Source organism: Rousettus aegyptiacus, unplaced genomic scaffold (assembly GCF_014176215.1).
Source record: "Rousettus aegyptiacus isolate mRouAeg1 unplaced genomic scaffold, mRouAeg1.p scaffold_m13_p_2, whole genome shotgun sequence".
NCBI classification, from domain to species: domain Eukaryota; kingdom Metazoa; phylum Chordata; class Mammalia; order Chiroptera; family Pteropodidae; genus Rousettus; species Rousettus aegyptiacus.
The window spans coordinates 125,033,822-125,061,740 of record NW_023416295.1 but is presented as its reverse complement, the minus strand read 5'-3'; the positions used below and the strand labels follow the sequence as shown (position 1 = coordinate 125,061,740).

The following is a 27,919-nucleotide window of genomic DNA, read 5'->3' as shown; positions in this document are numbered from 1 at the left end:
GGCTGGGAGGATATGAAATTTGCCATATTGTAGATATAGATGCATTATGCTAATGACAGGAGGCAGGGGCTGGAGCTGCCTGTCTAGCGCCTGGCATGTCCAGGCTGGCGAGCGCCTCCCCGAGAAGCTGCTGGGCATTTCTCGGAGAAGTCTAGGAGAGGGGCCAAGAGTGTGTTATTACATCATCCTATTTTGCTCCTTGGGGTCATACCTCGGTCCAATCGGTATCTAAGTGCCTGCCATGTGCCAGGAACAATGCTGGGCTCCCAGTTTCAGGGATCCTGATTTGAGAGCATCTGTAAGGGGCACAGAAGAATGAAGACTCCAAGTCCCCTGGAGCTGCTGGTTCATCCCCAGGAGTCAATAGGACACCAAGCATATGCTTATTAAGCACCTGGATGGCAACGGAGTTGGTTCCATTGGGGACCAAGAAGAGCTAATGTAGCTTACAGACGTCCCACATTTGTAACGTTGAGCAGGAGCCCAGTGCTGAGTCTGCAGCTGGTCTCCCAAAGATGGTACTCCAGCTTTGTCCTGACAGGAGTTGCAAAGGGAGAAGGGTGTGCTCAGGCAGCACCAAATGAACAGCAGGGTCAGGAGGCAGCCCATTCCTGAATGGATTTTTAAAATCCGCTTTTATTAATTAATTGTAAGTAATACAAATATTCCAAAAATATAAACAGACACTTAATGGCGTCCTACATTTCAAGTTTTTGAATACAACAAATTTATCAAACCATGAATCTGTAAGCAAGGTAGTCAGAATCCCACAGCCCAGTCACAGTGGGAAGCAGATTCCCCACCCTCCAAATGGCATCCTGAAGGGGAAAAGTGGCACGACATGGAACATGTCAAACTCGGGATAACTATAAGCAAAGAAGCTCATGGGGCCCCAAGAGGAGGGTAGGCCCGACAGCATTAAAGGAATGGGGCAGTAGGCCAGACCCTCTGCCTTCCATCCCTTGCTTGAATGCAAATATTTACCAGCATTAATAAAAAAAATGTAAAAACTAAAACCTCATTTTACAAAACGTGACTGAGGGGCAATGGTAAAGTAATAAACCGAAGACCTAAGGGCGAAATAATAGGCTTACGTTTCTCAATTACTTGGCCCGGCTGGGACATAGGATGCAAGACAGCCTTACGATGGGGCTGCCCTACTGAATGAAGCCTCAGCAACAGGGTCGGTGCAGCAAAATAGAATAGCATCCATTTCCCAGGGAATGAATGCCTTTAGATTCCCCATGCTTTTTAGCACAAAGAAGCTTCTGGGCCACTGTTAACAGAGGTGAGTTTATATACTTACAAAATAGTCAAAATCTTTGGGAGGCAGGAGAGAACTAAATAGAAGATCCCAGGTTAACTGAAGGCAAATTTACCCAACCTCTCTATAATAAGGGACCCATGGGCCTACAGAGTGTCCCCTCTACAATGTGCAGAGTGGAAACTCTTACCTGACCCTTCCCAAACTGGTCCTGTGTCCAAAGCTCCCCCTATGAGAGGGACACGAACATCAGGCTTTTGATTTAGAAGCCTAATCAGAGAGACACAGTGTGTCCCTGAACAGGCACCTTAAAGAACTGAACCTGGCAGGTAGACAGATTCCTGGCATGGCTTGAATTGGTGCTGACTAGGCACAGTGGCCCATTGCCTCCTGAAGATCAGCCTCAAATGGGAAGGGCTGGTGCGAAGCCCTTGGACAGATCCTGGGGTGATCTGGCTCCCTCTGAATCTTAACCCTGTTCCAAAAGCGAGTCTGGCCTAATTCCTCTCAGGAGCAATCAGAACATACCCTTACACATTGTGAAACTGGACACAAGGCAGCACATAAGGCTCACTCTGGTCCGCACGGATGGACCCTGTTAAGACTTGGCCTCGTTGCTTCTCCAGCAAAGTGGGAATGGCATTTCTGTTGAGGAACTGCAGGTGGGTAGGGCAGGGTTCTGACAGAAGAGAGGCCTATAGAGCAGGGGCTTCATGCAGAAGCAGCAGGGACACTCCTAACTAGCTATCCTGGGCTCTGGTCATGAGTCACACTTGGACAAGCCTGATAGGAAAGGGGCCGGCACAGGCTCTTCCTTCACCTGGAGGAACATGGGAGACTCAAAGGAGGGCAGAAAGAATCCTAAAAACCGGATCAACTCAGAGCCTTTTATTGCTTAGAAAAGCTTGGCTGGGCCCAGATGGCAGACTTGACCCAAGGGCTAACCCTTAGGGTGGGCTTTGGGAGAGAGGACCCACACACAATATTAGGATGGAGGCCTAAGTCAGAGGCTTAAGAGTCAGAAATTCCCATTTCCTTCAAGGGACATCGCTCCTGGCTAGCACCAGATCCCACTTCCCCCACTGCAGCAGGACCCCATGGGCACCAGGAATGAGGCTGGGGGAAATGACCGCATGGACTTTGGGGACTCTTCCACGTCTGTGACACGAAAAAAGACTAGGCCTTACAACCTTGGCAAAGCAGGGAGGTGGCATCACAATGCAGGCAGCCAGCTATCACTCAGACCACCAAGCTGCTACTCCATCACCCAACTTTCTTAAAACTGGTTAGTTCCTCAGGCTGGACCTAGTGTGTGGAAATTGAAAAGGCTAATGGGGATGAGACCTGAGTAGGAGGTGTCCTCATACCTGAAGTGATGTACAAATGTTTTGTGACACCTGCCTTCAGGGAAACCAGAGATGGGGGATAAGAACTCCCTCCCATTCCAGAGGGAAGGAGGGAAGAGAGGAGAACCCCGCCCAGCCCAGGGGGAGGTCACGATTAAGGCAGTGACGCTGAGCATAAGAGGGGGCCTCTTGTGCTCCTAATTACAGCAGCACTTCTTTTGTTTTCCATCCTGGGGAAACTTGCATTTTGTGACTAATTTTTAAAGCATTCACTATTTTGAAACTTTGAAAGCAAGAGACACACAAAGCACAGGTGTGTGAAGGGCTCATCACACCTTTTACCAGAGGTGGACCGCATGTGCGTTAGCCTGGCAAGGTAATGAGAACACCCACTCCCCCTCAGCCCAGAACAAGCAGGAATGCCTCTGAGACCCAGGAGAGAAAAAGTGACTGCCAGGAGGGATGAAGATGGAGCAGAGTAGCTCTGCACAGGCCAGGCCCTGGGGGAAGACACAAGGGGAAAGATTCCTGCCCAAAGAACAGGAGAAGCAGACAGGGGGTGCACACCCCTTCCTGGACTTTGGAACAAAAAAAGTACTTGCACCAGCACCAGCAGCGGATCCCTGAAGAGTAGACTTATGGACAGTCCCAAGCTCAGCTGATCTACATATAAGCGAAGGGGACACAAACATTCATGCTTTTGGGATTTTCCTCTTTTCTGCACCCCTAGTGCCTCCCACATTCACCTTAAGCCCAGGACTGCAGTTCTGTCAGAAACAAAACAGGCCCAACACTCCATGTTTAGAAAGAGAATTTTAAAACAGAGTCAAAAGAACAGAAATCGGTTTTCTGCTCTCTGCCATGGCGGGGAGAAGACCTCCTTCCCCAAAGGTTCAGGACTATGGCTAGGTGGTGAGAAAGGTAGGCCCGAGCCTTTGGGAGACACAGAAAGGGCCCATGCCAGGCACTCGGCTGGAGGCAAGTGCAGCCCTTGGGCTCCAGAACTTGATGGCCACTGGAGCTACCAGTTCTAGAATCAAGCTTTCAACTTCTAGACATGTTGTCTACCTGCAGCAGCTGGCTGGAGAAAGTTTTCAGAAAGGAGGGTGCCCAAGGCACCAGAAGGCAGCCTCTGACCCTTCCCTTCTCCTTGGCACAAGGCTTACAACACTGAGGAAAGGCCAGGGATTTGGCAACGGAACTTTGAATAGTCTTCATCCCTATAGAGCTCAGTAGCTCTCAGGATGACTGGAGAAGAGACGGACTAACTTGGGGAGAGTTGATCTTTCATTTCAGCTTCCTCCCCAACATGAAACTTATATCCTGGAGCCACAGTTCAAGGCCACGCACGCACGCGCACACACACACACGCACACTCCCCCCTCCCATCTCAGGAACCCAACTCAGGGAGTAGGCAGCTCCAGGTATCATTGGTCTGGCATTTGCCCACTTGGCATCTAACCTGTCCTAAAGCTCTTCCCCATCATTTCTATTTCCAGGCCCCATTTGGTGAGATGCTCCAGCTTCTGCTCCGTCTGTCGGGCTGATCATAAAGGCACAGTGTAGGAAAGTCCCCTACTGGGATGGCCGTTGCTTGGAAGCAGGGAAGACTAAGGGGCCCGCAGTTGCCCAAGGCTGGTGTAGACATCCTCTGCTCCGCTCAGCTCCTCAAAGATTGGGATCAGGTTCAGCAACTCGGTGTCTGCCATGTCATCAAACCAAGACTGCACAGGCACCTGGGGCAGGGAAAAGGCGGCATAAATCTCCTGTCAGTTCTTCCCTCCCTTGCTCCAGAGCCCGAGGCTGGCTGGGTCCACCTGGGGAGCTGTGCTCATCTGATTTCCCTGCCCACTCCCTCTCCTCCTGTGGTAGGGACTCTCCCAGTCCCCCAGTGTGGGCATCTCTGAACCACTCACTGCATTCTCTGGATGGAAGATATAAGAAGCCGGTGAGTTGTCCAGGATGAGGGTTTTCCTCAGGTCCCTTCCCAGGCGGCTGAGGTCCTTGACATAGCAGCCCTGGTGGAACACACAGGACTCACGGAACAGGCGGGCCCGGAACACCCCACACCTGTCCAGCAGATCCGTCACAGGGTCGGCATACTGGGAGAAGAGAAGACACTTTTGTTTGCATGCAGTCCCAGTTGCCCAGTGGCGTCCTGAGGACCTGCAAGGAGCACCCTATAGCTGCCCCACCTGCTCCCAGTTATTTTCTCCCGTGTTGCTTCCAGGTACCTTGGCCAGGCTGGCAGTGAAGAGAACACATTCAAACAGTTCCCCCATCCGTCTCAGGAACTCATCCACATAAGGCCTCTTGAGCACATACACCTGATAAAAAGTAGAGAGGCTTGTTGGAACCATCCCTGTGAGGGTGAAGCATCATAGCACAGGTCATGACCAACACTTACACAAAAAGCAGCAAGTAGTTGCAGACCTTTTGTCCACACTCCTATACCTCAGGCTCTGGGACCATTTGGCTGGAAGCCTTCTGCCCCACAGGTCTGCGCACTAGTAGCGCTTCCTCAACAGGTTTCTGCTGGCTCAGTGGTGCCAGCCTTGACCCAGCTCAGGAAGGAAAACATGCATCTATGTCCCGGGAGCCAACAGTTTCCGGCGGCGAACCATCAGCTGCCTCCAGAAACAAGTAATCAAGAATAGGCCTCACAGATGGAAACAGCCTATCCTGGATTACTTGAATCCAGCCACAGCCTCTGTGGAAGCTTCCTGTCTTTGGCTCTGGCAGGACAGTGTGTCCAGGTCACCATCAGGCGAGGTCGCAGATACTTCCTGAAACCTCACGCCCTCAGCTTCTCTAAAATGCACCAGGGAGAAGTGACTTTTCCCCATGACCACAGACCACACACTCTGCTGTGTCTTACTCTAGCGCCTCCACCAATTTTGTTTGCTCCTGACCAGACACCCCTAACACGTGTGTCCACCTTTCATTATTTTGCAAATTTTGGACTAAATGGCTACATGTCCCTCTGGTCTGCAGTCTATTGCTTCTCTGCCTCTGGGCTCTTTCCCTGTCACCCAGCCTACACCGGTGCTAGCAGAACCATTCTTTCTTCTTCTTTCTTTTTTTTTTAGGTGAGGAAACCCTTGGTTGACCTCACAGACTGCAAGGACCTTGTCAGCTTACGATCCCTCATTTTTTATTGTTTACGCCTACAGCACCTGATATTCCCAGCTGGTCTTCCATCCAAGTACTAACAAGGCCCGACCCTGCTTAGCATCTGCGATCAGACGGGATCGGGCTTGTTCAGGGTGGCATGGCCGTAGACACTAGTAGAACCATTCTTTCAAAGTTCCTTTTATCCATGTCACTCTTTGCTCAAGGAGCATGTGCCTGTCATGACTCCTGGAGGTGGCCCGAACTGGCCACCAACTCCCTCTTAGCTCTGCAGCAAGAACCCGCTGCTCTAGGTAGCCATAACTTGGCTCCCTATTGTTTGCCATTTCTTCGACCTTCAAGTCTTTCCCATCCCTGGCTTTTCATCAGGCTTGGCATCCCCTTACCATTCTTTACTGAAAACTCGCCTTCTGCAGGTAGCCCCCCTCATTTCATTCTCATCCCTTTTTCGTCATTCATGCTCCTCCTTAACTAGGAGTTCAGTTTGTATTTGCCTGTTTGAAAACATGTGTTCGTCTTTTCCCTGTAGGTTCTGTACATCTCAGCATCTTCAACTAGACTGTAGAGGCCCAGCAGTTTAAGAGCCAAGGTGGTGCTGAGAAGGGGCTGGCATTGGGTCTGGCAGAGCACCTCATTTGGGATGGGGGTGGGGCTGGTGAAGAATGCCTTTGAGGGACTCATGATAGTGACATCCCACCAAAGCCTCAATCCCCATTTCCCTACGAGTAACTCTACTATTTGACTAGGCCATGCAATCAAGTATCAGGGCTACAAGGCCCCTAATGGTCCCTGACTCCAAGGCCAGATGGCAGGCCTTCTCAGCAAGTGTTTTCAGTAAACTGTTTTCCACTACCAACACCATGTGATCCTTAATACTGGACTCAGAAAGTTATGTGGGGCTTGATCTTACTTAGATTCAAATGCTCTTTAATTTGACAGATATGTAGTGAATACTTACTGGGGCAAAATCCAGTGTAGGAACTCAAGGGAAAAGGAATTGGAGAAAGTGTCACAAAGGAGATGCCTGAGTTGGGGAGGAAAGGATTCCTTAACTAGACAGAGTGGTGGGCATGGAGAGGAAAGAAAACAGCTAGTACCGGTTTCCCTGCCTGGAACAGGCAGAGAAACAACTATTTGGGATTCGAGAAAACGTAATTAATTGTATAACAGTGCTGGTCACACTGGGTGAGCAATAAGTGATAGCTATTACTATTGCTAAATAATAACAATTTCCAACAGCTTGGCAGCAAAGAGAAAAAAGGCGAAAAAGATGACAGGTAGTGGGGGATGAGGGGCTGAATACTTATTTTAAGTTGAGAAAGCCTTGAGTGAGAAAGGTCCCAATAAAAAAGGAGCGGCCGAAGTTACAGGAAAAGGATCAACTGATGGAACATAAGAGCAGAGCAGAGGGCCCTGAGCCCTCTAGGCTGAGTGTGAACTGGCAGGCAGCTTACCTGATGAGTGGTCCCCTCGATTTCTACAGGCACTATAAAGTCAGCGTTGTTGATTGGCTGGAAAGAAGAAAAGTTTTTGAGGTCGGAGTGGTGGAAGGAGACAGGAAGACCCTGCTACACCCCGGTCCCTGCCACAGCCCACTGCACTGTCACCTGTGGAGGGGAGGGAAAGACTCCTCCTGCCAGCCTGCTATGTGGTTCTTACCTCAGTACAAGCTGTAATAGCCTCTTTGGTTTTCCCTACTTACCACCACCCCAAATTCTACCTGAGCTGAGAGAGTTTCAGGGCTTCTTGAGTTAACAAACATCTTGATAAAATGGAAAGGGGCAAGGTCGAAAGCCGATTCACCCCTTTCCTTTTAGGCCTGCCCTGTACACAGCCCTGGCAGTGTTCTGTGCTATGTGACTAGGGAGCAGCCAGTAGTGCTTGAGGGGAATAGGGGTTCAAAGTCAACATTCTTTGGTGCGGTTGCAAGAGATCTGTGATGCTATTGTGGCCAAAATACTAGAGGCCTGGCCACCCCATTCTGATCACTCTTCCAGCATCAACTTTAGGCCACCAGGTTCACGAGAAAGCCCAAGACAGGTATAGGAAGGGCTCCAGATGTCGAGTTACCTTAAAAGAGCTATGCACAAGAGTTTCATCCAGGTCAATGACCACACAGATCCTTCCTTGATCTTGTTCTGTCACCTCTGGGAGCAGGCAAGTCCCCGGGATCTAAAACAAGAGCCAGGCTGCTGAGATCTGCCACCAAGAAAGCCCAATTGTTCCCTTCAGCAGAACTCTTGGAAGACCTGGGCTCATCGAGGAGATGGAACACCCCCTAACTTCAACCCAGGAGAGGCGCCGCTTGAAGGCCAGGAGGTAGAAAAAGAAGAGAGAGTTGGCTCCCTGGACTCCCACTGGGACTATGAAATGATTTGGACATTGGAGATGGAGGCCAGGGCCACTGTCCCCCACCTCAAAACTAAAAACCCTGTACATAGTAGGCCTTCGGCAAATATCTGGGACAAATGGCTTCTCAGGACAGGGAGGTAGCCAGCCAGGCACTGAAGAATGAGGACATCACCCCATGAGTTGGTTAGCAGGGATCATGGGGTCGTGGGCTTCTGAGCACATACGAGGTCAGATTCACATACCTGATAAAACTGGTACTGGAGACACTGGAGCAGATCAGACTGCGAAAGAAAAGGAGGCAGTCAGTGCTGACTCACCGATGCCTTCCCTGACCCGTCTAAAGCCCACCACTTCTGCCTCAGGCCTGGAGGATAATTGTCTCCTCAAGACCCTAGCGCCTTGGAAGGTCCTGAGATGATAAAAATAACCTTTGGTAAGAGCTAGGCAGGAAAGGCCAGAAGTTCCTTTCCACATTAGGCCTGGTGAAGGGTACAGAAGACAATGTCCCTGTTCTCAGCTGCCACTGCCCCTCAGTTGGACAAACCGAGGAAAAGAGAACTCAAGCAGTTAATGCTGGGACAAAGAACCAAAATCAGAACTACTCACTGTAGTGGTTTAAGCCTCTGGCTTAGTTCTAGAACACAGGCTTCTTGCTGAGAACATGTATTTTCTGTGTTCTCCTTGCAGGGATACACGGGCGGGGGGCGGGGCACTGAGCCCCTTCAAAACAGAAGCCAACGTGAACCCACACTATGGGTCCCAAAACCCACACTGTGGGGGAGGTGCAGAGAGATCAGAATGGATTCTCTGCCTTTTGCTAATAATAAAAATGTATGGTCGTAAAAAGTAGTAAGTATCCTTAATGGAAACCCTAAAGAAAAATTAAAATCCTAGCATTCAGCAAAATGTAAATTGGCATTTTAGCGTATTTCCTTCAAGATTGTTTTAACAGCCTTTTTATCCCATAATATATAGTTTTGCATTCTGCTTTCTGGCTTAATGTCGCAATTTAAAACTTTTCCATGTTACTGTGAACTCTTTGTAAAAGTCAATTGTCTAATAATATTTTATTTAACCATTTCCCCTGTTGAATAACAAAGTGGTTTTTTTCATTATGTACATGTTGTTAGCCTCGTTTTGAGAAAGGAGGACAGCTAGACCTTGGTGTTTGGAAATAAGTACCGATAGCACTGGGGGCAGAAGGATTTTTGGTCAGAGCTGTCTCCGCCCCTGAAATGCCAGACACGTCTACTGGTTACTGTGAAGATCAAAGACACCCAAACATTTCCGACGTCTCTCATAAGTACAGGTGAGCATGCTGGAAGGGGTTATTAAGTGTGTAGAAGAGTTTCAATACATTGGTTCCCTCAAAGACAAACAATAAATATAGGACTTACAACCAAAATGATGAGTTGGAACCCTGACACTACTGTTTATTAACCATTAACTCTTTAGAGGCTATGTAAACTCTCTGAAGGTGGGAATCCTGTGACTCTCCTTGCAAGGCTGCTATACAGATCACATGAGATTATTATACGTAAAGCACCTTGTACAGTTCCTGGAATCTGGAAGGATCTGAACTATAAGGGCCTTCCTAAACCAGAGGGACATCTGGATGGACCATACCACAAATGGGAAGCAAGAGTAAGAGAGAAGATAAACGAACTATGGGTCCATTGGGTCCCTTTAAGCCCAAGGTCTCGTGACTTCAGGTAAGGCTGCTCGCCCACTTGCCAAGGATGCAGGGACCCCACCAGCAGCCCCTTCTGGATGGCATCACACTGCCTTGATCCAGTTACCTTAGCAATGGTGTTGGCTTCCTCCTTGTATGTGGAGAGCTCAGCGGAGGAGCCTGACTGGCCAACATGCTGGGCACGAAAACAGCAGAAAAGGGCCTTGAAGATGTTACGTCCACGAGGCTTCTTAGGAGAGGACTTGGAGACCAGGCCTAGAGCACAAGAAATGATGAGGCATTAACTACAGGGCATCTCTGTCCATAGGCAGCCCCCCAACCCTGGTGTCACAATCCCTCTAGTCTGTAATCTCCAACAGGAACACAGCATGTGCTTGGCAAGTGACCAAATACAGTCAACAATAAAATGCACACTCCAACATCTTCTCTTTAGACAGAAAGAGCAAGAATTAATTCCCACTCTTTAGTTTGGGAAATGAGCTGCAGAGAATCTTCATTTTATGGGGGCAGGGAGTACTCAAAAATGGGGTCAGGTATAGAGTCCAGGTATTGTCCTACTCAGGCAGCAGCACGCTGAGGGAACCCTCAAGATTAATTCACGAAGACACAAATCCTCCCTGACACCTATTCCCAGAAGACTACCCCTTCCAGACAAGGGAGTAAATCTTTCCCTTTAAGTTAGTGGAGCTGCAGTTCTGCTCAGGGTCAGCTTCTCTAGGTCCTGGGTCAGTAGCAGCAGAACTGAGCCCAGAGTAGATATAGCAGAGTAGAGAACACAAGACTTGGCCCCAAGGAGGCAGCTATACTCTTTGTTTACACCCTCGTCACCTCGCCACAACTCCAGCCACTTTCTTTAATACTCCCTCCCCTAATCTTAAACCACAGGCTGATTAACCCCTTGGGACACACACATCCAGCACGGGGCTTTAGGCTGATGTCCCTGCTTCCAAAACTGTATCTGCTTAGTCCTGCCTTGACAATTTGGGCTTTGGAAATACAAATCCATTTTAATAGGAGGTTAGGCAAGGCAGCCCCAGAAAGGCCAAACTCGTACAAAAATATATGGCATTACAGGATCAACCAGAAATGAATATCGGAATACAGTATCCTTTTCAAATTCCTTTTGCTTTTAAATGAACTGCTCTGGCAACTGTTGTGGGAGTGGGAACACAAGAAGGGTTGTGTGGCGCCAGGAGGTGGCGCCACACGACTACTGTCAGAACGGTCCTCTGCCACAGGTCTCTCCAGGCCTGGGCAGGAGATGGGGCCTAAGGATTAAACCTAACCCACTCCGCTTTAAAGCACAAGGTAAACGACCATGCAGGAAAATAAGGTAAACGACCATGCAGGAAAATAAATGCTGGAAATGCCTGTTTTTGTGGAGAAAAAACTCAAACAGAATGTGGCACCAAGGACAACTTTCTCCGTGTTGTTCCCTGTGAGAAGTGAAAGGGAAGACAATGCGGTAGGGACCACCTAGGAGGCCCCATCCCACCCTGGGCCCTCAAAGCACACACTGTACCACTGAGGTGGCCCTTACAGAAGTGGTGATGGAGTTACTGGTTGGGCTGCTTGTGCTGCTGGAGAGGAGAGAAAACTCTATTCCCCTGAACTAAAGCGGAGGAAATGGCTGCTGAAGAACGGTCAGTTAGGTGGCAGTCAGCACCAACCCAGGACCACTGACTCAGCTCGGACTCAACAGAAAGCTAAAGGGCTTCCTGCTGGTGCATTCCTGAGGGTCTGGTCAGTGGGTAAGTCCAGATCCCTTGAAACTGGTATGACCATTAGAAACCTTTTAGGAAATAATCAGGCCTCCTCAGCAATTAGCCTAAAAACCTGGATATCACTCTCGAGTGCTTGGCCCTGGCGGAAGAACCAAAATTCTCAGAGGTAGGGATTTTGTCGTGGAGAAGGGTGCACTGCGGACCTCTCCCAAGGCCCTTGTACCAAGGAGACAAACTTTAGAGCACAGCCTAGCACCTAAAGACAGCAGGGTAAGAGGTTTCTTGGATTTTTCCTCCTCTATTTTTTTTTATGGCACAACTTCTATATTTCAAATGGACAAAAAATTAGTATCATTTACAGTATCTTAAGATAAACTGCCTTTGAATGGGAGCTTCCCTTCTAGTACTTTGAGGTCTAGTACTTTACAAGATGAACCTAGAAAATTTACTACTGTGGAAAATGAAGACTGCTTAAATCAAATGGTGGGGGGGGGGGAGCTGTGGTTTTTCTTTTTGATTAATTACTGTAACACTGTTCTTCGGGGGGCTGAGGCAGTTTCACATTTTCTTTAGACATCATCAGGCACCGAAGCTCTTGCAAGACAACTTTGATGCTATATGAATTCTGTCATTTTGCTAGCACTGATATGGCTCTCGAGTCCACCATTTCATTAGAACTATTAACGCCATTCATATTAATTTTTGTTACAAATCTTACAAAAGGGTGTGCTTCTGAGCATTGAGGTCCACATTCTATTTTAAGGCTGTAAATTTGGTTTTCACAAATTGTTCTTGTAGGCCCAATTGTCATCCCTGTCCATTTTGTTAGGTGTTGTTTTTGTCATCTTCTAGACCCCAGCTAACTGTGCCACCTCCTACTCCTTTCTGGCCTTCGAGTTCTTCCAACAGTCAGAAATGGTGAGGGACGTTTACTCCTGAGCCTGTGGTGGCTGCCATCTTGCGTTGCTGTCCGGATTTTTCCTACTTTTAATAATCTATGTAGAAACCAGAGGGGAAGGACAGCTTCACCACCTGCTTGGACGGCCCACATTCAATTCCAAGCCTAGGGACTCAAGCAGACACTGACATAAAGCTCCAACACCAAAGCTGAACTATCACTTTTCCTTTGGTTTATGGTTTCTTCATGCAGAACCACAGTCAGAAGCTTACCCCGGGCACCAAGCCTTTCCTAAAGAGAGGCCATCAAGAACGCACTCAGCATCTTAGTGACAGATGCTGTGAAGGCCTGAGTAATCCTGAGAGGCAGTGGGGTGAAAGGGGCAGCTGGCTGGGGCCACTGAGAGGCCTCGCTGGTGACCACTGCAGGAGGTCCAATAGGCAGAAGCGCCTTGGTCTTAGACAGGGAGCTTGGTGGGGTGGGGCTGAGGGCTCCTTGGTTTGGTTTGGACTTTGCAGGAGATGAGGGTCTTCTCAAAAACACAATGTAACTAGGCAGCCCCCAGGACTCAGAAACCACAAATGCCTTGAACTTGGGGACAGGCACTCAGAGCAGAGCAGAGAGCTGTAGCACCTGGATAAAGTATCCGGGACCTCTAATAGCGAGGTCAATAACCCAGACATCCCTCAGTCCTTCTTCGGGCAGTCTATCCTCCTTAAATTTATAAACCGCCACTAAGAATCTGTCAGGGCCTCTTTAGCCTCCCCCAACATGGCTGCCTCCTGACAGGGCTTGCAATGGCCTCTGCTGGGTATATTAATCAGCTGCCAGCTGTCTGGGTAGTAGGTGCTTAGTTAACTTTGACAGGCTGAGTGAATGACTCCAGGGGCCTCCAGGACCTGTTACTTCTACAGAGCCAGGACCTATGGAAGCCTTCATTCACTGGTTTTCAACAGCCAGAAGAGTCTGACGCAAAAAAGGCTCCAGGTATGTGAGAAGAAGAAGGTGGTCTCTGAAGAAGCTGAGCATCTGAGGCAAGTGATTTACCTCATTTAATCCTCACTACAAACCCATCTGTGGGCACAAATCCCATATTTTCCAGAACAGAAACTGAGCAGAGATGTTAACTAACTTGCTCAAGGTTACACAGGTAAGAGGAGAACAGAACCAGGATTTTAACACAGGTCTCCTTAGACCTAGACCCAGACCCAGAGCTCTTAACCACCACCCCACAGGGCCACCCAAAGCTGAGGAGCATCCTGTGAGTTTTACTCCTGCAACAACTGGGAGGTTGTGGGGCACTCTCGAGGTCTCTTAGAAAGTCTGCTCTACTCCTCTCTAGGCTGGGCCGGTAAAAGTTCAATCCTTCTTTGTTGTTGTCTTGAGCAGGCCATGAAAAGAGCAAGGGGTAAAATGGTACAAGGCTCTGGGATTCCACTCCAGGGCTTGCCTCACCCACACTCCAGAGCTGCACCTGCTCTGCCTGGCAGTTACCTCTGGGAGATCAAGAGGACCATGGGGGAGGGGAAGGAGCTGGAGCCAGGAGCTTTGGTGCAAGACCTGCTTTGTTCAGTGGGTTTAAGGGTGAGGGGAACGCACAGCAGAATGGGATCTGAAACTTGTGTCAAAGAGCCTTTCAAAAGACTCCTTTCAGCCAGCCCTTAGCATTGTGTCCCTGACGGCCAGGTGCAGGCCACCCCCCACCTCTATGTGTGATGGGGAGGGGCGTTGTCCTCCCCAGGAGAGCAACACTGGACACAAGAAGATTTATAGGCCTGTGAGGGATTCATTGCAGTTTCCCCAACGAGGGAGGGTAGGATTCTAAAGGGTGCCATGCAGCCCCGTAACCAGCTGCTCTCCCTGTTCCAAACATCTGGCTTGGGGCTAGATGTTGGACAGGACCAGCACAGACCTAATGGGGGGGAGGGGGTCGTGTGGGCTCTGGCTCAAGAAGTGTGCAGGTGACTGAGAACAGGAAGCCAGGCCACCCCTCTAGCTCACTGCTGCAAGGCTTTCCACTGAGGCAGAGTGTGAAGAAAAGGGGGAACACAAGAAGTATCCCCCACTCTTGAGGATCACTGGGGCCAGGGGCCAGGCTCTGCCAGTTACTGACTCAGCTACACAGCCTCTTTGAGGCTCAGTTTCCTCATACTTTAATTGGGATAACAGCAAGATCTAACTCTTGCCTGAAAGGAAAAACAAAACTTAATATCTGCACAGTAATGCATTGTGCAAACTAAAACTAAATGTTGTGTTCACTTTAATTACCTAAGAGTAGATGACCACTACTTGACAACATCGTGGGCCTCATTCCAGGAGGACAGCAACAGGAGATCAGAAGCCCTCCCACCCCTGGCACGTGGCTGAATCTCAAGAAAGAAGATTTAAGATGCCAGAGGAACTCTGACCATGAGCAGCTTTCAAAAAGTCAAAAACAAGCCCTCTATCTTCTCCCAAATCCACTACGAAAGTTGTTTTCCAGCTTGTAAACTCTCCAGCTGGTATTCTGCTATAAGGAAAGCAGGTGAGGCTGTTCCACTCAAGATAAACAATTCCTTCTTCCCTATGTCCACCAACACTGTTCCCAAGAAGCACCAAGGTGGATATTATTTGCCTCTGCCTCTTAAGCAGCTTGAATATGTACACGCATGCGCGTGCGTGCACATACACACACACACACACACGAATGAAGACTGGCTTTGCCAGGACAACACTATTTTTAACCTTCTTCTGAAGGTCAGGTTCAGATATCACCGTTGCCAACAACACAGCTTCGTGTCCCAGCAAAGGAACTCCTCACACATCCGCCTGGGATTCAGCAGAAGGCAAGTTCTCAGGTTATCGGATTCTAACAAGCCCATTCAATGTACAATGCTTTCTTGGTTCATCCCTCAGAAGAACTTTCTTTTCCACCATCTCCCATCCACTCAGAGTAAAAAATTTAGTCTGACTATCGCTACAAAATGGCCTCTCTGAGGGGGCCTCCCTCCCCTTAGCTATTGGAGGAAGGAGAGTATTTGGAGCATTTCCGGCCCTTCTTGGCCAGCTGCCTGGACCCTGCAGCCAAGACATATCTGACTGGAGCTTTCCATGGAGAGGAGTCCTCCCAGGTCCTCAGCAAGGGGCATCTATCTATGCCTTGGCTACAGACAAGCCCTATAGTGCCAGGGGAACAGAAGGGCTCCTGGACCAGCAGGTGAGTCGGCAAGGAACAAGAGGGTGAGAGATACCTAGACATTCCACACACAGAAAAGCCTGGAAATAATGGGGAGGGTGTACCAGTTTCCACAATGTCCAAATGCTGACACTGTTCTTTTCAGGCAACAAGGCAGGCCGGGCCTCACCCAGCTCAGTATCAGTTCCCAAAGTTCCAAAGAGCAGCTGTAACTCTGATGGCATGGACTTTTCTTTTCACCAAAAAGGATTTATATGGGAAAAAAGATTACATCTAGCACATCAAGCCATGGTGAGCCACATGCACGGAGAGTGAGCAAGAACAGCATGGATTTTTTTAAAAAAAAGTAGTTCCAACCACACTGTTTGGCTAACGCCAGCACGTTCTACACTAGTGCCTTCCCTGAGGCCAGCATCCGGGCCAGGCAGTCCTACCCACGCAGAAGTCTCAATTAGTTCCCCTTCTCTGGGTAGGACAGCTCCCTGCATCTAAGAAAGAATAACTTCTTTCAGTTTTAAGTCCTTAATGCCACATGTGAGGTGAGGATGGGAGTCACAGGTCACTGGCTACCTTGCCTCCTGCTTATTCCTTGCCCCCTTAGCAACCTAATCACTGATTTCAACATAGTGTTTCAACTTTAAGGACCTTCCCTCAAGAAGGACCCAGTTTGAGGAGTAAGGGATTCCTAACAATTTTTAAAACATGATTAAGATAGTCTATCAATTTCAGAATCAGCCTTAAAAGAGTTATTGCCCAAATGCCTTCCTAGACAATTCTATCATACTTTAAAAACATGCTGGAGTAGAGGTGGGGTTCCCAGAAGCAGCAACAGATGGACTAAAGATGAAGGAAACATTTCCTCACAGGTGTGTCAGCAGCAGGCACAGTCTCAGCTCCAGGCCAGAGGGCTCTTGGTGGACATTAGGAAATGACAGGATGGCCCACAACCTCAGCAGGCTGCCTTGTGCCCCATGCGAAGCCAGCTAGGGCAGAGATGTCATCTTGGGTGACTGGAAGCCTCCCAAACTCCTTAAGAAGGTACTGAGTAGACCCCTGTGGGAGGCTGGGAGGTTAAGAGAAGACTGCCAAGCAGAACATAAATACCCTCTTGGTAGCTGTTTCAGCCCCTGCCTCGGCTCTCTGCCCCCAATTCCCGGAACGCTTGGATTTGGTGGAAAACGCAAGAATCCAGTGTCTCTTTTCCCTCCAGCTATGGAAGCCTGCTTTAGGTTATACATGCATGAGTGTGAAATGGAGAAAGAGGAGCAAGGGCACAGGACAGGGCAAAGGACCCTCAACCCTCTCTTCTCTGACCAGTAAATAACAGAGTGATTATAAAAGACTGTAGACTTGGCTTTAAATCCTGGCTCTGCCGCATAGAAGGTATGTGGCCTTGGGCCTCAGTTTCTTCACCTGTAAAATGGAAAGACTAACATTTCCTATTTTACAGGCTAAGAAAGTTACAAGGAACTTAGGGTGTGTTCTGGCCCATTCAGTAAGTGTCACCTGCTTAGTCATTAAAAACAAGCACTCTCATAGCCATATCTCAGTCTCAATCTCAAAATGTGTACACTGAAAGAGACCGCAGAGATTTCGTCTTATTATTCCAGAGGTCACACAGAGGTAGCAGCAGGGCTAACCCCAGGAAATGGCCTTTCCGGTACTCCACAAAAACCAGTCACAGTCTCTTTTCACACACACACACACAAACTCATTGAGACTGGCCAACCAGTTCCTTCCTTCCTTCCTTCCTCTCATGGCTGGTCTCTGCAAGAGGACTGGAAGGAGTCAGCCAAGGTAGGACTGCCAGGGAGAGAATCTGTCCACCTCTAGGGACACTCATCTGTTCCTCCCACACCCCTAAGCTTCATCTGGAACTAGCCAACCAGCATAGATGTGTCTACCTCGAGAGCACTGAGCTATATAAGTCAGTACCTGGCTCTGGCCCCACTTCGGCCTCTTGAATAGCTTCATGGTCTTGCCTAAGATATCTCTTCTTTGTGGTTCAGTTTCCTCACAGGTCAACTGGGAAAGGTCTACGCCCTTACAAGGTGACTTCAGCTCACCTGAAGCTTGAACTCAAAGGCACTCTGAGTAGAATGCACAATGCCAATGTGTGGCATTGTGGGTTATGGTTAAGGTTTGACTCTGGAGCCTGAGTCCTGGCTGTACTAACCAGCCACATTCACTTGGACAAGATGCTTCAGTTCTCAGTGGAAGTTTTTCTTATCGGTCAAGTGGGGGATAATCTCACAAGGGCATTGTGAGCATTAAGTGAGATGCTGATATAAAATGCTAAAAACAGTGCTTGGCCCATGAATCTGCGATCATTACTTGGTAAGTGAGGATCATTCCTCTGTCCATTCCTACCAAGAAAAATTTTAAGACTCCGCTCTAGGAGCCACAGTACCTTTAACAAATAGCAAAACTAGATTCCTCCAGGAGACTCTTCCTGCTCAGGGCTAAACAGGCCGTTGGGGCCACTGCTGTGCTTAGCTGGCTCTTGTCCAGGGACACCTGTCAGAATCACAGGGAACATTTGGAACATGCGCACACCCGGCCCACCTGCTTATGCTCTGCTTCAGTAGGGCCCAGGTGGGGTCTATATTTTTAGTAAGTGTCACAGGAGATTCTGAGTGTGTCCCTGGCTAAGAACCAATGTCTAAAGATTGTCAGTGATTCTTGACTAACCCTTCCAGGACTGAGGGTGATTCAGTCCGAGTCCCCTTGGCCTCTTTCCCCACCGTACCACCTCACTGGCTCAGTATCTCTGCAACTTTCTGAGGATTTGTGCCCCATGGTATTGTTTTCCTTTCTAGGGGCACATGCTCTATTTTATCATCGCATCCAAATACCCAAGCCTGCAGTCTCTTCCTGCAGATCCCTACTCCTGTGAAGGAGGGGCCCTAGCCCCATTCTGCTATGGAAATGGAAGAGCTGGGATCCACCATCCTGGGAAATGCTTCCATAGGCCCGTGTTATACATTTTGACCTTTCCCATGGATCTGCTTGGTTCTCACTGGGGTTGGGGCTACATTTATTCCCCAAGAACAGTGCAGGTGGGAAGGAGCAAATTCTACAGGATGCAAAAGCTACTCATATGTCAAGAGATAAAAGAAGGCATTGAATAAAAATAAGAGCAAAGTCTGATGGGGTGGGGGGACTAGGAACACCTGGGAAGGGAAACGAACTGTCAGTAGGTTCACTCAGAGGTCAGGTTAAGGCTGGTAAGTAAAACAGGACGTGTGCACCTCCTGCCTAGGAGGAAGCTGCCTGCTCACTGGAGTTCCCATTCTATAGGTACAGACCTGGTACAGACACACTCAGACCCAAAACACTGGGCACTTCGCTGAACAAAGAAACTCTGTGCCAGTTGACTTCTGGTCCAGAGAGGCGTTCAGTTCTAAGTCAAAGTCTCTACTTTGATTTCCACTAGTTTTCTAAATAAGATTTGCATGTTAATGAGCTCATCTGCATCCCAGTAGGAAACTATTCTTCCATTTCAGAAGAGAGAGGGAATTGTGTCAGGGCCACACCCAATCCCATGTCTCCAAGACAAGTGAGTTAATTCTGTGCTTCCACAGCTGGATGGCCTGAGACAGGATGAAAATCAGTTTAATGCTGCTTCTGTGCTTTCTCAGTGTTGTACCCCAAAACCACAGCAGCAGAGACACAGCTTAAGAACATTTATTTCTCTTCAAAACCCCAGTTTGTTTTTCTCTCCTTGTTACTAGAATTTCCTAAAAGAAATCTCAATCTCACTGGGTTCATTAACACTTAAAGCAAATGCAGACGATAAGAGAATGCATTGTAGTTCCATCAAATCTTCATTATATTCATTTCTGAGAGTCCAGCAACTGCTCAAGAAAGTTTAGACTTCAGAGACTCTTCACAGTATGTGCATGGCTCCCTGGCCTCCTCCCACCCCACGCCCAGATGCCAGACAAAACTACAAAAGCCCCAAGGTACATGCTACTTACATTAGTGTGATAGAATCCCACCCCAAGTCAAACTGGTACAAGGAAGGGTTCTGTACAGCAAAGCTGTTTTTAAGTCTCGAGGCTGATCCTTTCAGAAGGCCCAGTGTCCCCCTGACCCCTGGCCACCTGTCTTTAACAATAAAACCCGACATGGCTGTGAGCTGTTTGCACTGAGTCCTGGGGGAATAGAGGAGGCATCCAGTAGTAGCGGTTTAGCTGTGTAAAAAGGGATCTTAACATTATCAATCACCTACTAAGTACCAGGCATTATGGAAGTGTAGATAACAATATTCCTATTTTACAGTTACTACACTCAGAACACTCGGATCTGTATAGGAAAAGCAGGGATTTGCACCCAGACCTGAACCAACCAATTTTGCTCCTGGAAGCATTCTTTGAACTAACAATGAACATTGTAACTGCTACCCCTTGCCTCCCCACAATCCATCTGGAGATGAGAATAAAAGACAATACCCTAAATTGCCCAAAAGCTGGCAGGTACAAAGTTGAAAAGAACGATAAAGAGATATACATTTGTATCAAATTTGTATACAATTATGTAGTCTCTCTTTCCTATACTTAGTTACAAATACTTCTATTAATGAATTCTCCAAGAAATGCTGGGAGCATCCATTTACATTGGCTAGAAATATAACTTTACCATTTTAACAAAGTCCAAGATTGTAAGGGATTCGAAGGTCCTACAGAGAGGATGAAAGGGGACCTCTCTATCACTAGGTTTCCATAAGATCCCTATAGCTGAGAAGGAAAGAGACAGCAACAACATCGCTTCTGCCATCTCTGGAGAAGTTTTTCAGAATTCTCAAGTTCTGCTAAATTGAAAGCTCTGTAAGTCAAACTTAGCAGCAGAACTGCAAACTCCCAGCCCCAGGATGTCAGGCATTTCAAACTGTTGCTGAGTTAGCAGCACTCCCTTGAGCAAACATAAGCTCAAATCACCACACAGGCCCCTACCCGACTTCCAGATGGGAGGAGGGGAAAAGCCAAAGGAGACAGAAGGGTAAGTGCCTCAGCAGCCACAAAGAGCCCAAGACCTAGACTGGGCAGAGAGGGAGAGGAACCTGTGGTGCAGGAAGAGCCAGCTTATGAATAGGCACCATGGACCCACACAGAGCAAGCTAAGGAAGAAAGACCCCACAAGACTCAAAGCTTTTTCAAGTAAAGGGCCTAGCTACAACTATAATGAAAATGCGTCTGAGCTTTTCCATGAGAGCATAAGGCAAAATTTCTCCCTCATGGGGAGAAAGCAAGAGGTAGAAAAACTCGCCACCATCCTAATTCTGAGGGATGGCCAGCTACCAGAACCTGTTCTGTTCCACATCTGAGAAGATAACCAAGGCATCATCACCCCCTACCTGACAAAAAGGGGCGTCAGGTCTTATGGAAAACAAAGAAGGTCTCCATTCCTCCAAAGGACAATGGGGTGACACCATCATCTGGTGCTGCAATAAACAGCCATTCTGCCATCTGCTTTGGCCAAACTATTAACCTTTTCTTTTTTACTTTTGATATTACATACTACCTTGCCCTTGCTGTACAAGAAAGCTATTTCATCCACCTGTCTGGGAAGATGATCCAATTTTGGTCCTTTTATCATCAATGCTTTCAACAACTTTCTTCTACTTCCTCTACTGTAATTACTTTTGAATCATCAACATACAGCCAACCACAAAGCTGAGAAAAGAATGCGAAAAAAGAAAAAGAAAACCTGCAATGGCAAAAACTTTACAAAAACACTCAAACTGGGGGCTATTTGTTTTCTAGAAACAATTTATAAACTGCCTTGCACTCCTTCTCCTTTATTCAAAGGGAGGAAGGCTTAGAGATGGGGTGCTGTGGAGAACGGGGGAGGGCAAAGAACTCCTGAAGGAGCTAATTAAAACACTTGCTCCCCACCCTGACTTTTTTTCCCCCTTAAAAATGCAGGATTTGCTTGCAAATAAATGCTAAGGGAGACTCAGAAAGTTGACTTGCTGGTTGCTGGGTGCTCAAGCCGCCCTGGAAGAAAGTATGCCTTCTCTGGAATGTAATCAAATTACATGGGGAGAAAGAGACACCCATGGCTGCTGGCTTAAGAATTCAGATTCCACCAGGGATAAGCCTGAAGGACAAACCACACAAAAAAAGGAAATGAAAAACGTTAACTCCAAGAAAATCCAACCAGCATCAATGACTGATTGCTGTCATGAAGCCAGATGCTTTGCTTTCTGCTGTCATCTTTCCTCTTCCCTGCCTTGCCCTGGTGAATGAACCATCTAGCTCAGATTTGTGAAGCGCCCCTTCAGCAGTCCAACTTTCCCTCACTCCTGATGTGGTGCCCTCACCCAGAAGGCACCCTCCTGAACCCCTACAGGACAGGAGGACCTGAGTAGGGAAGCAGAGGGTTGTTTTTCCTTCTTTTCATCAATGCTGCCCCCTCTGGAATCCTTCTACATCCCAATTTTTTCAGTTCTGGCTAGCTCTTAAAGAGTCCTTTCCTGGAGTGAGGCTCTAAGAGTGAAAGTCAAGAATAAAGCTATCAACAGTAAAGCTACCCTCTTCAGCCCTCAGCACAGCAGAGTAGCCAGCACAGGGGTGAAACTGCAGCCTGGGTCACAAAGCCTGGTTAGTTGATGCAGCCAGGGGAGCAGGGAGTCAGGGGCTTTTGCAGGGACGGGGTACAGGGGTTGGGATCTGAGCAGGCAAGGCTATCCTCTTCCTCAGGGGAGGCTTATTAAAAGGGCCAGTAATGCAAAAAGCATACACTGCTTCCTACCCCCTTCCACCTTGGGAATTAGGGAAAGGCTGACACCAGCAGCCCAGCTTCTTTGCCCCTAGGCAAGCTGGGGGTGCTCCTTGGGACCGTGAACCCCAGGAATAATTGATATGCTGACTAATGTTGCCAAACAAGGGAATGTGGGGCAACACCGAGGCCACACAGATGGCCCCCCACCAAGCTCTAGGCTTCAAAATGAGCTCAACCGCAGTACTAGCCCTTTACGGGTAGCTCTGAGGGGGCCCACCGAAGAGCATAAACGCTCCGAATATGGTCTCCCCAGCCTAAGAGCCAGGTGGCCCCAGTCTGGGAAGTTCTCCAGAAAAAAACGCTAGTCCTTACTCCCCTTGGAAATTCTGTCCGTTATTTTAGACACATTCCTCAAGGCCTGAAGAGGAACGTGGGGGAGGGGTAGTTTCGGGGCCTCCACGGTGACCAACTCAGAGAGATTCCTACCCTCGGGCCCTAACCTTTCCCCAGCCCCGGGAAAGGCCTCGGCTTCATCCCGCTCTGGTCCTCAAGCCCACCCCAGGGAGGGCCGGCTACCCCACTTAGCGTCTCCATCGGACCCTTAAGAAGGCAGGGGCCGCGAGCCGCTGCTCACGGAGAACTCGCACTTTTTTGTTGCGCGATTCAGAAATACTCGGGGTCTGATGCCATCCTGCGAATTATGTAACCAGGGACACGGCTCCCGGGCTAAACAAACGCGGCTCTGTAAGCGGCCGCGGCCCCGGGGAAGCACACCCGGGCAGGGAGGAGCTCCGGCTGGGCCTTGGGGTCGGGTCGGTTTGCTCAGCGAAAGCGGCAGCAGGCGGCCAGGTAACAGTCTCGAGCCGCCGAGGTCCCAGGCCCAGCGTAGGGCCGCAGAAGGGCCAGGTCGGTTCTGCCAGAGCTCGGCCCCTCCCCCACAGAGGCCGCCCCCGCCTCCGGGCGGTGAACTTGGTCCCAAGTCCCGCCGGACGCCGTCACCGCCCGCTGCTTGAGCGACCTCGGGCTTGGAGGAGGGGGAGGCAGGAAGTGCTGGACTCCAGTCCCGGCTCCGTTCCAGCTGGGGACCCCTCCGTGCACATCCGTAACCCTCTCCCCACGGTCCTGGGGCAGCTAGACACCGTGGTGCAAGAAAGTGACGACCCCACCCCCCAACTCTGGAGAGTAGGACTCGGTGAACTCTTGCTTCCAGCGCCTAACCCTCAGTCTCTCTTCTCGAGGGGGAGGGGTGCAGGACGGGGTGACAGCTGCGCCGATGACGCCCCTCCCCCTCGGGCGCCAAGAACCCGGGCCCCGCGCAGCCCTCACGCGGGTCTGGGTGCGGACCCAGACACGAGGGCGGATGGACTAGGAGGTCTGGTCGGAATCATCCGCTCTGAGCCGGGGTGATCAGGGCCCCCGATTTGGGTTCGGGGCTGTATTAGCCCCCTCCTCGCCCGGGGGCGACGCAAAGTTTTTGGAAGTTGCTGCCCCTACCTTGCTTGGTGAGCACCAGGGCGTCTTCCCTCCGCGCCTGGGTGATGATGGAGCCGTGTTCCATCTAACAATCCCGCGGGCCCGGGCTGGCTGGGCGGGAGGACGGGCGGGCGCGCGGGCTGGGCAGGGCTGGGGGGCCTGGGCGGGGGCCCGCTCCGTCTCCGGCTCCCAAGACTCGGACTCCCACAGCTGTTCACATCCCTGCTCTCGTTCCCTCCCTGGGCCCGGAAGGGAGGCAGTCTATACGAAGAGCGGGAGGCCCGGGCAGCAGCTCCCCCGGGTGCCCCCGGCCCCGATCCCCCGGCGGCAGCTCCGGGCTCCTCAGTTTGGGTCCAACATGGAGAATCCGGAGCGAAAACAAGAGGAGGAAATGGGACACGGGGCGGTTTCCAGGCTCCCCCCTCCCCTCCGTACTCCAGATAAACAACCCGCGGCTGCAGCGCCCACCCCCGCGCACCTCCCGGCTCTGGACCCGACCTCTCCAAGGCCCGCCAGCGCCTCCCGTTGCGGAGCACCGTCCTATGCCACAGCACCCTCCACCAGCGAGCGGCCGGGGCTTGGGAAGATCCAGAGCTTTGCTATTTTGTTACCGAAAAAGCGAATCCCCGAGGGGGGTGGGGTGGCGGGCGGGCAGGCTGGCAGGGGAGACTTGAAACCGCTCCGGCGCTCCGATTGGCCTTCTTAGAGAAAAGGGGCGTGGCCCCTCCTTACTATGCGGTGCGAGGACCCAACAACATTCCAGTCGCTACGGCCCCGCCTCCGGGCCCCTCCTCCTTCGTCCAGCGGCAGCCTCCCAGTCTCCTCGACCACACCCCCTTCCTAACTACTTAAAAGGACACTCCAAAGCTCACGTTTCCCTACTCGGTGCTGGGCTGTTCCCGTTTGTGACCCTCTGCTGGGGTTACTAGGGCAAGCTGCGAAGCCTAACCAAAGTCGGGCCAAGATGAGAGGACCTGGGGCAGTTTTCTTACTTCCTGCTTGACTCTCGAATCGTGGACTCGCTATTTCACATAAAAGAGCACAACCATCGAATCCTGAAAGGGATGTGTGTGCAGGCGGACGCAGGACAGGACTCCAGAATATCAGAGCTGGAACTGACCTCGTGATATCTGACCCCACACTTCAAATGAGATAACAGGTGCAGGGCTTTGCTTAAAACCGCTTCCATTCAGGGCTTCCCCCCTTTTCCTCTCAGTCGGGGCTCCCTTCACTCCCTCTTCCCCCATAGTCCCAGCTTCAGTTAAAGATAGGTGGTGGTCTCTTAGGGGAAGAGCTTCAGCCCTTTGGACTTTTGCTTGCCTCCCTCTTCGCTCTTAGGCCTCAGGCACCCTCTGCTGGCTGTGGCTCCAGGACTCCTATAAGCCTGTTTAAGACTAGGTGAAAGATATTTACTTGTTCCCAATAAATGGGAGCCCCGGAAAGGCAGATTTCAGCTCAATTTCAGGTCTTTTCCAATGAGCTACATCTATCCACAGGTGACAGACTGCTTTGGGAGGAGGGGAGCCAGTTCAAGTCAAGACTGGCAAGAATGATGTAGAGTGAGATTGTGCTGTGTGATTTCTGAACTAATTGCAATCCTAATATTCTATGATTCAATGGAACTCACCCTCCCAAGGAAGGAGCTTCCAGAAAGGTCACGACTTCTCTAATCCCTGGCAGGGGTTTGGGGGGTGGGGGAGGATGTTGAGGCCGCTGATGGCTTTCCTGCTGCAGTCCCATTGTCAAACAAGCACTAGGTCTCCCTGGCGGTTGGAGAAGTAGGTCACATCTTAACTTGCCAGGTACTATCAAACACCTGTTCCCCACCCTCCTTCATGAAGACAGGTGAGGTTGTGTGTGCACATGCCTGTGTGCCTTAACAGTGCTCATGGGTATCCATTCCTTCTGTTCCCACACATACATACACAAAACCTTTTTTATATAACACTATTTTAATGGAAATGCTGTATTTTCCAAAATGAAAGTAGCTGTTACAGAAGATCTGAATGACGCTTACATAACTTTAAACACTGAATTTGGGTAGATCCCAATTCATTGACAGAAGGCAAAAAGGAGAAGTTCTCACATTTATCTCTCATCATTATCAAATGATCATTAAAATTATAGAATTCTTAAGATAAATCTTCAATAGCCAGGTTGCTAAGGGGGCTTTTGGGTCCTGCCCACTCCCTCTTGTGAGGTAGCTTCAGTTGCAATGGGAGTGCAGGCAGGAGCCAAAGGCTGAGGATTCAGGGGAACTTGCTACCCCCAGCTCTGTAGTGTTGGGTAGGATACTTTACCTCTCTACACTTCCATTTCCTCATCCATAGAGGCAATCCTTCTCCATTTATGGTTTACGAAGTACTTTCACATACGTTAATTTGTCTCATTTGATCTTTCCTTTGGGGTTGACAGAGCAGATATGCCCATTTTGTAGATGAGAAAACAGAGTCTGGAAAGGTTAATGGACTCATCTAAGGTCTCACGGCTTGTTCAGAAGAGGAGGCAGGACTATATGTTGTCTTTAGACTTTGCAACTAGAACTCCTGACACTTTACCATAGTTTCTTTCCTTTCTATAGGATGGAGGAGATACTAGAACCTAATAACTGTCTTTTCTTACTAAGAACTCTGACTGCATTACTTCTTCTGGGAAGCCCTCCTAGATACCCACTTTCATTTCAGGGCTTTATAGCCTCCTACATACCCTCTCAGTCTTGCAACTGTTAGTTTGCTTATTGGCTTCCCAACCAGAAGATGGATTGAGACTAGGGCCTGTATTATTCATTATTGGGTTTCTCGTGCCTAGCACAGTGCCTGGCACACAGCAGGCAGCCTTTATGAGTTTGCCGTATGAGTGCTGACTCTTATGTCTTAAACAATGTTCTTTTGTCCAGGAGTTCAGTGACCCACAGCAAGAAACATTTTATATTGTGAGATAGATGAAACGAGTTTCATGGGAACAATGCTTATTCTTGCCATGTGCATGTATCCTGATATTTTCTATTGTATTTATTGTATTTTATTTCATTTTTTAAGTTGCTGGCCACAATCTAAACTGATTTCACAATGCTCCACCAGACTGTGACCTATAGTTAGAACAACATTGCTTTCATCTCCTGTCTGCTGTGGCTGCCTTCTGTATGTAGGGCTCTAGATGTTCCTGAAAGGTGCAGAGGAGATGGCCTTCAAGTACGTCTTGCTTTGAAGTCCAAGAAAGGTTTATGTATAAGAAACAGAAATCCTTCCAAGATCAGAGGCACAGGGTGTGAACAGAACCCAGGGCAGGGTGGGAGTGGTGCAGATGGTGGTGCAGTGGTGGGTGTTAGATGCAGGACAGTTCAGGAGGCCTGGTGAAGACCTTTGTGCCTCCAGAAACTATAAAGGCAGTGGCAGCTTTACTGAAGCCTGGAACCCCAAAACACAGTCATATGCTTCTCACTGCTCTATCCTCAGGTTATAGGCCTCTACGCCAGAAAGCTCTCTAGGGTCGTGATGGGCCTCTTTCCTATGGTTATGGTTCTGAGAGTTGGGAGGCAAGTAGACATTTTAACTTCTGCCTAAACCAGTCTTGTAAATAACCTTCTCCCTCCAGGCCCTGGACCAGTTGCTACCTATGTGACTTTGAGTAGGCCATTTAATTAGGTTCAAGGGTGACAGCTGAAGACAGGGCTTTCTAGGCCTAACATCAATCCCAAGAGAGAGCTAGGAACTCTTATCACCTATATTCTCCACCTCTTTATCTCGTCTTTACCTCAACTGGGTGGTTGGTGAGAGGCAATTTGGAACCAGCAGGTACCTGCCCCCCAATGCAAACAGTGGGGTAGAGAGGATGGGGCTCAAAGGAGTAGCAGTCCCTATCTGTCTCCCATAACTTCTCTAGTTGGATTGAGTGTTCCCGAAACAAAGTTTGAGCAAGGGAAACAGAGCTCTAGGAGCTTCCTTTGTTGGAGATGCATGCTTACTCCACAGCCCTACCCCTGTCCCCACAGAAAATAAATACAGGGTTGGGTGGAGGGAGACCTTTCATGACCCACTGATATCATTAAAATGTTTCATTTAAATATTTGATTTGAATTTTTATTGCAAACAGAACACATCCATCTTTTTGGTTTCTCTGATTGCTCCTGCAGAATT

At 49.3% G+C, this 27,919-nt stretch overlaps 1 protein-coding gene and 2 pseudogenes across 1 annotated transcript; all 3 read right to left on the bottom strand.

The window, feature by feature from the left end:
* Nucleotides 1–608: 608 nt before the first annotated feature.
* Nucleotides 609–24,242, bottom strand: CTDSP2 (CTD small phosphatase 2). The gene is made up of 8 exons (XM_016127694.2): nt 23,805–24,242; nt 9,894–10,042; nt 8,337–8,375; nt 7,813–7,914; nt 7,197–7,253; nt 4,845–4,937; nt 4,527–4,712; nt 609–4,346 (listed from the first exon to the last, which is right to left on the bottom strand). Exons 1-8 carry the CDS (start codon nt 23,866–23,868, stop codon nt 4,221–4,223), a joined length of 816 nt encoding a protein of 271 aa, XP_015983180.1. The 5' UTR covers nt 23,869–24,242; the 3' UTR covers nt 609–4,220.
* LOC118614848 lies at nt 5,775–5,893 on the bottom strand (annotated as a pseudogene).
* Nucleotides 11,881–23,798, bottom strand: LOC107501495 (annotated as a pseudogene).
* Nucleotides 24,243–27,919: the final 3,677 nt, after the last annotated feature.